This window comes from Centruroides vittatus, unplaced genomic scaffold (assembly GCF_030686945.1).
Source record: "Centruroides vittatus isolate TY-2023 unplaced genomic scaffold, ASM3068694v2 contig_926, whole genome shotgun sequence".
NCBI lineage: Eukaryota > Metazoa > Arthropoda > Arachnida > Scorpiones > Buthidae > Centruroides > Centruroides vittatus.
Genome location: NW_027122612.1, coordinates 2,840,748 through 2,848,640, shown reverse-complemented (window position 1 = coordinate 2,848,640; position 7,893 = coordinate 2,840,748). Strand labels below are relative to the sequence as shown.

General features: G+C 28.6%; 1 protein-coding gene across 3 annotated transcripts in view; it reads left to right on the top strand.

Moving 5' to 3' along the window:
• The first annotated feature begins 620 nt into the window (after positions 1–620).
• Positions 621–7,893, top strand: part of Jwa (PRA1 family protein Jwa) — a 124,576-nt gene continuing 117,303 nt past the window's right edge. For 2 of the 3 annotated variants that reach the window (XM_067281701.1, XM_067281700.1), the window contains exon 1: positions 622–842. In XM_067281701.1, the coding sequence (XP_067137802.1) occupies positions 661–842 (182 nt within the window). In that variant the 5' untranslated portion in view covers positions 622–660. Of the gene's footprint in view, positions 843–7,893 lie in introns of all 3 variants that reach the window. The other variant, XM_067281699.1, reaches the window with a different exon arrangement.

The following is a 7,893-nucleotide window of genomic DNA, read 5'->3' as shown; positions in this document are numbered from 1 at the left end:
GTTCATTTGTGCTCCTGATGATAAAACAGGAAATGTATATCGGGAGGTTATTCAATAAGTTTATCTAGGAAATATTTCACAGCTTTAATAGAAATATAATGAATCTGTAACACAATTCTCTGCAGATATACTCTTTAGGTAAGTAAATATAATTTCACCAAATAAATATCGTCAAGACACTATACCATGATGTATCACGGTATCGTGTCTTGGGTTTTCCCACCCGCCCGGATTCAATCCCGGATCCCCAGAGCTGTGGGCTCGGAACTCCGGGACATAGAGAAGTGTAATTACGGTTATGACTGTATTCTTAAGTAATCAGAATTGTTTTTAATTGGAAATGAACAATAGATTAGATCGAGCGAGCTTATCCATCTCGAAATTAATCCTTAAAGACGAGAAGTAGAATTTGGGGACGAGAGATGAGGGATGGAGAATTTATCTCCATCTTTCAAGTTATTTACGATCAGATCCAATCTCATCCCGTCACTACTTGTTATTCGAGTGGTTCGATGATCAATAATACTAATCGTCGATATTTTTCTATAAATAGAACTTTGTTATATGACTAACGATGAGTAAGAGTAAGAAAAAATATATATATAATTTTCCTTCGACATTATTACTCTCCAGAGGGCGTTGAGAGCAAAAGCAACCAAAATGGCCTGGGAAGTGGAAATTGCTCCGATGAGGAGTTTGGATGATTTTATTTTGGAATCGGCAAGGTTTCAAATTCCAAATTTTAAAGATTTGGAAAAATGGTCCAATCGTGTTCTTAATAATCTCCTTTATTATCAAACTAATTACTTCTTAACTGCGATGGTTGTGTTTCTTATTGTCGGGTGAGTTAACGATTTCTTATTAAGCACCATTCCTAATTATCATCGTGGTTAATGGTACTTTTCTAGTTATTTAGAACATAATTTTTAAGTATATTTGTAAGGAACGTTTTGTTTGGAGAAAAAACGTTCCGTAATTTGTGAATGAATGACTATTCAATTGTCAGACTTCGGGGCGTAGTCCCGAATTGTTGGATCGCTGACAGAATAACAATGTTTCTTCTCGACGTGGGATCAATTTGGCAACGAGAAGAAAGTCTTGTTATTCTGTAACAAATAAGCTATAGAAAAAAGTTCAAATATTACATTTGTACATCTGAATGGTTATGTCAATTATTTCTAGTGATTATTATAAAATAGTAACTAGAAATAATGTTTGAATTGCTCAAAATGAAAGTATTTTTAATACCGGAGACTGTAAAAACTTCCGGGTAATCTTTTGGTTTACGTCGGTTGACATCGACTGTAAAATACAGAACTATGTATGCGAGTAAAACTATATAGATGTGAGAAAACTTTAAATACATGTTTTAATTACAATTAATATTGAAAAACCTTAAATTTGGTGAAAATATGGCTCGATTCGAGCTTCGAATGATACATCTGGGACCTTAATGGAGCTATAGAGCGTATTGATATGAAGATCATCTCAAAATGTTGAAATTATTATTAAAAATATCTATATACAGTAGATATTTTTAACAATAATTTAGAAAATTCAAAATTACTATGAGTTGGTTTATTATTTTGTCTTATATCTATCTCTTATTGTGGAATATTCTCGTATAAATATTTAAAGTCAATTATAAATATATCGGGTTTTTTATATTATATATATGTAGCTTACATCAATTGACATCGATCGAAATGATTAAAAAACTTTGCAATCGATGTTCACCGACGTAAACTTTGGGATTACTAACTTCTGAATGCTAAAAGTAGATATATTTAATTATATGCTTCTTGCCTCCGAGATGAGATCTCCAGTATTTTGATGTTCTGGTATGGTGTAATGTCTCCCATATCTCTACCGGTTGGAAGTTTTGGATAATTAGAAATTATACTTAAATTATTCGTTTGAATTATTATAATTTTTCAAAACTTTAAACTATAGCTCTTTAATTTGAATATTTTAGAATCTACTGCAGTGCAAGAGTTATCAAACTTATTGCATTTTATAGATTGTAGTGGACTGTGTGATATACTTTAACTTCTAGCAATATTGTAGCTGCATATAAATTGCTTGACTGTCTCTGATGCAAATGGCTATTCTTCATTAAAGATTTTCGAATTTTTTAATGCCACGATTAAATTGTAATTAGTTTTAAAGAAATACCTCATTAAGTATAAATGCACAACACTTTGAGAGGATTTTATTTACAAATTAACTGTTACTGTATATTATATTAATTATATCTTTCTTGTTTTTTTGCAAATTATATTATCACGATATTACAATTTTTTGCCTGTCTGGCAAATAAACGTACTGGCTGATATTACTATAATTACATATATATTCAACCTGATAAACGTTACTAATCAAATGTTACTGCTGGATTCGTAGTAGGCTATAATAAGGCTAATTAATTAATAAGATATTAAGCAATTTGGAGTAGGCGTAGGTGGTTAAGCTGCCATTGCACATTAAATTTAATAATTAGAAATAAGTAAATTTAATTTAGAATTTTCTGGAAGAAAAGATTGGCCTAAAGTGACTCTAATTAAGACAGTAACTTAACCGCCTACCTTTAGTCAAAATTGCTTAATATCTTATTAATCAATGACAGTTTTCCTATATCAATGGAAACTCGTTGGTTTAGATTAATGTCATTGCTTAGGAGTATTGTTTGATTAGTGATATTACTGTAATTCTAAGAAGTGATTTGATGATTCTATGATTTTGAAATCAAATTTTAAGACTGTTTTTATAGAGGTAAAAATTTTTAAAATGATTTTATTTAAGTTTTGTTAAGTAATAAGTTAGAAAAGCAATACAAGTGACGTTAGATAATGTTTGGTGATATTTCTATTCTATTCTACCTATAAGCTTATAACTTTTCTACATAGATATTAATAAATTGATTGATAAAATTGGTAGATTATTTCATTTTAATGTTGTCTTGAAGGCATTTAAATATTAAAAGAGGGTTTAAATTAAATGCTTGTTACAATCAAAGATTACTGGAACTGATGTGAATATTGAACTTCATCACCCAAACTATATGTTATTGATGCATAATGTACTGTACATGTACCTTATACTCTATTTGCAGTGGCCATGGATTATTGGAACTGAACTTGAGTTTTTCACAGTACATTCAAAAAACTGTAATCATTATTATTTTTAACATGAAAAAAAGGATTCTATGGAATCCTAACAGCAGTTGTGAAAATGGAAATGATATTTATGACTTGCACATTCTAAGCAATCAACAAGTATTTTATATGGAAGAATGATGTCACATCTTTTGCCAAAACAAGTGTAGTATTTTTCAATGTATAATTGTAGAAAGCTATTTTTATGAACATATAGTCTGTTTTATGTGACTATAAGAAGTCAATTCCAACCCATTATATTTTGGGGCATTTTCTTTCATTAAGGATAGACTACTATATCTCACCCAGACAAAATTCAAAATTCTAAACTCACCTTACAACAATGACTGTTGGTGGCAACCTAGTACATCATTGAACTCAGACATGACATCTCGGGGAAGACTTCCACAAGAAGTTAAAAGAATGATCTCTCGCTCCAAATTGTCACCAAAGAACCAATGAAAAATTATAAAAGATTAAATGTAAGGGCAATGACATGACTTAAAGATTACTAGAATTAAATGAATGTTAGCCACTAAAGTATGTAAATGAGTCAGATGGGTGTAATCATGTAACATCACCACAACTGCACTATAAGGAGGAGGTGAAGCTCGAGATCAAACGAGGTGGAGCTAAGAGTTGAGTGAGGTAAAAGCAAGATTTTCAAGTTTCGTTGACGACATAGAAGTTTCTTGGTGGGGGTTAGACAAAGTTAATTTGTAGGATTTCCTTATGAATTTTTGTTAGATTTCAGTTTCATATTTTTGCTTCTCAGTGTTGTTGAGATAATTCTAAGATAGTTATAAATTAATTTATAAGTCCCCAAATGTGGGGAAATGTTTCTTGTACATATATATGTTTTTTGGATTTGATAAAATATCTTTCTTTTTATCATATTCTGAATTTTGCAAACTTTATTTTGTTATTGTACAGTACTGTACATATTTGGGCTTAGAAGAATAGATTTTTTGTTATTTTGAGTTTTTAAGTTACTAACAATCTTTGTTACTTACTGCCTGCATAAAGTCCAGGCCAGGCACTAACCGAACCCTTGTTTATGTAATGCACCGTTAGGAAACTATCCGGGCTTTTGATAGAAATAGATATGGCATTACATAACTTTATTAAACTTAACACAAGATCTGGGATATGTTACTGCCAGATTTTTCTTAAAATCTAACATTATGATATGATTGTTACTGTATGCTGTGCTTAGTTTTATAGTTTTAGTTTAATCATATACAGGTAACCCCCATATAACATGGCACTTCTATAGCACGGATTCACTCTAACATGGTTCAGGAATTAGGTAAAACCCTCGTACAACATGAAATGTATTAAAAACTGTTACCAGTTGATGATTCTCGTGCTGAGATCATCATATAGGATGAATAATGTCTGGTAAAATATTTACTTAAGTATTTTACCCATAAAAAAGTCTACTATATAAAGCTGAAAAACTGGATTCTATCACTGTATGCCAAAAATGGCTCTAGGGGCACCCCTAGCAATTATTTAAATTAATTTAAATTAACGATATAAATTATTTTATATATATTTTATACTTTTACAGTATAATAATCAGTATATTATTATTTTTATTTGTAATTTTGTATGCCTCGATGCCTGCATCGGCCTTTTGTGAATCATAAATCCAATTTAAAGAAGGATTTAACAGCATGTTTTTTTAATTTTTGGAACCTAATCCCCCTTTTTGCACTAGTTCTTTGTTTCGTATAACATGGATTCGCATAACACGGCAATTTTTGGAATGTAACTCCCGTGTTATACGGGGTTACCTATACTTTTATATGTTACCATCTATATTTATTGATATAATTTATTTTGTTTTTGGATATGTGGTGGTGATTAATTTAAATTTCTAGTGTTATAAATGAATTGTTTACTCATTTAATATATTCTCAATAGTTAAACAGTTTTTAATACACTAGTATTTTGGAAAAGCATGATTATAGTTACAAGTTGATATAATCTATTCAAATTCAGCTTTTTGTACAGGTTTGAAATTATCAATAGATACAAGCTTTTGGATATTCCTAATGATTACTAGTATTGATTCATTTTCCGCTGATCAATCAAATTTTTAACCATTTTCTTTTATGATATTGAAGATTAAGCTAGGAACGAAGAATTACGTTTTGAATTGACTTAATAAAGTGTTTTTAAAATTAAACATTCTGTGTCTATTGACAAGTAAATTTTACCTATTTATAGATCTTTACCAATCAATAAAATTCCTATAAATTTAAACAAAGAATAATGATTTTTCTTGTTTAAACATTTCTTTCTAGACAAAATCATGCTTTTACATGATAGAATGTGAATTACAATAACTTACAAAACACATGATGATTTTTAAATATCTAATTATTCATTTCTGTAGAAATTTTTTTGTAACTTAGTAATTAAAATGCTTTTAAAGATTTTTATAAAACATTTTTTACAATACAAACTTTATAGCATTTGTATATGATTAAAAACAAAAAATGTTCATTTTCTAAATTTTTTAATACGAATTCTGGCTGTAATTTATTTTTGTATAAATCAAAATTAGCTGAGAAACTTCTTAATTAGAAATTATTTAATAGATAATGTATATTGATAAATTCAGAAATTCTATTCATCTTTTTTCTGTTAGAATTTACATAAAAATTATAAATAAATTAAAATTTGCTATGTATATACATGAATAAGTTTTTCAGAAAATTAAACTGATAAATAAAAAAATAACAAAAAAGGAATTTGGATTTTTGATTTTATATCAAAATAGATTAAAAAATTGTATTCTTCAATTTAATAGAATATCCAATAATCTTAATTATCAAAATAGATAAATAATTATACAGTAGAATCATCATATTAGTCACTTTGGAACTTGTTTATACTGTTGATAATCAACTGACTCAACATTAAGTAGAATAAGTAAATTAAAACTATTGGTGATAATCCTAGTTTTCTTGATTCTGTTATAAATTTTTTGTTTTAACATTTCTTTCGATAACTCAAATATTTATTAATTACAATAACTGAAGCAAGAAATGCCAATAATTTAAGTTACTGTACTAAGAGCAAATATTGATTAAAATGATTAACACTTAACATTTAAAGCAGTTGTTAAGATAGTTAATGAGTGCTCATCAGGACCATTGAGAGGGTGAGCTGGGGATTTTTCTCTTAGTCTGGAGAAAAAATATGGACCCAATTATTTATTTATAGGACCAACTACTATAAATTAATGTTATTTTTACTCTTTAAAAAATAATATATTTAAAACTGTCTTTTATTTATAAAAAATATTCTTCATATTTCATTTGTTCAAAAAAGGAAAAAAAGGCAAATGGAGCCTGCTAAGAATAAGAGTTCCTTCTATTCTCATACAAGCTCTCAGCAGCCCTGGTACCCATTATCAGCAACATGTTGAGATTGATAAAGTGAAAAGACATCTTAAAAAATTCCTATTTATCTGTAGATAATGATAATTATCATCAAAACTCTGATTATTATAATTGATACTTTATAAATGTACTGTATTTCAATTTACATATTTTGGGACATACTAATTCTGATATACAAATATTCATGAGGGGAATTTCAGTGTAAATTGAAACAGTTGAGAAATCAGTCCTTGTAATTTGTTAAAAATAATTTAGTATTATATTTTATAGGTCTTTTTTCTATTAATGCTCTGTTGATTTCATCAAGAGGCTTTGCAACCTACGACTTTTGAATATTAAGACAACTATTTTGAGGATGTTAGGTTGTGGAAAAGATTTTCAAAATAGTCCTATGTAATTGTTAAATCCGGGGCTGTGGAGTCAGAGTCGTTGAGTTTTGGCGTTTTAGATGGAGTCAGAGTCGTCAAAAGTCCGCCGACTCCGACTCCTTTTTTACTTTCCCAACTTTTTATGCATATAAAATGGAAAAGTATTGGAATTGTGTCAAATTTGACCCTCTGAGTTTTTTGCAAATCTACATGTTTGGAGACCTCCCGAATCTAAAAAATGAAAAAATGTCAAATAATAAAGGGAAAAATTCATGTGTTTGTGTGTGTTGGCATCTAATTTTTGTATTTTCTTTATTTTCTGTTCTGAGATATTGTTTAATATCTCAGAACAGAGAATAAAGAAAATAAGGTATTGTCATGGTAGCTTCTGTATAAAGGGGCATTAATGCTATTAGATTTTGGTTCTTAATTAATTAAAGGTCGACAGGGTAGAGACATAGAGGAGTCATGTGTCATATCTCCAGTGTGGTCGGACTTAATGAATATTTTACTCATTATTACCTTTCACAATTTTTTATAAAACTAGTTTCTACCCTCAGAATTAAGCTTTTGTCATTTTGGTATTGTTGGTATTGATTTAAGAATATTTATCCAGATTTTACATTATTTATGTCTTATCTAATATCCAGCATTTTAAAGGTCCAAGAATTAATTAAATGCATTTACTTTATACTGCAATTTTTTTTATGGTTTATCAGATATTTTAACTCAAAATATACTTGAAAATCATTTTCAGATGCATCTGCAATAAGTAGAGAACACTTATATTAATTCATATATCAATGCATCTGCAGTAAAAAAGTCATAAAATATTTAATTACAGAACTAAAATCAAATTTCGTATACTTGTGCTTTGTCCTGATTTAATAACCAAGTTTTGATTTTCAAAAAAGATATATAAATGCAGTCTATTTTCAAAAATCTTTAAGGAAA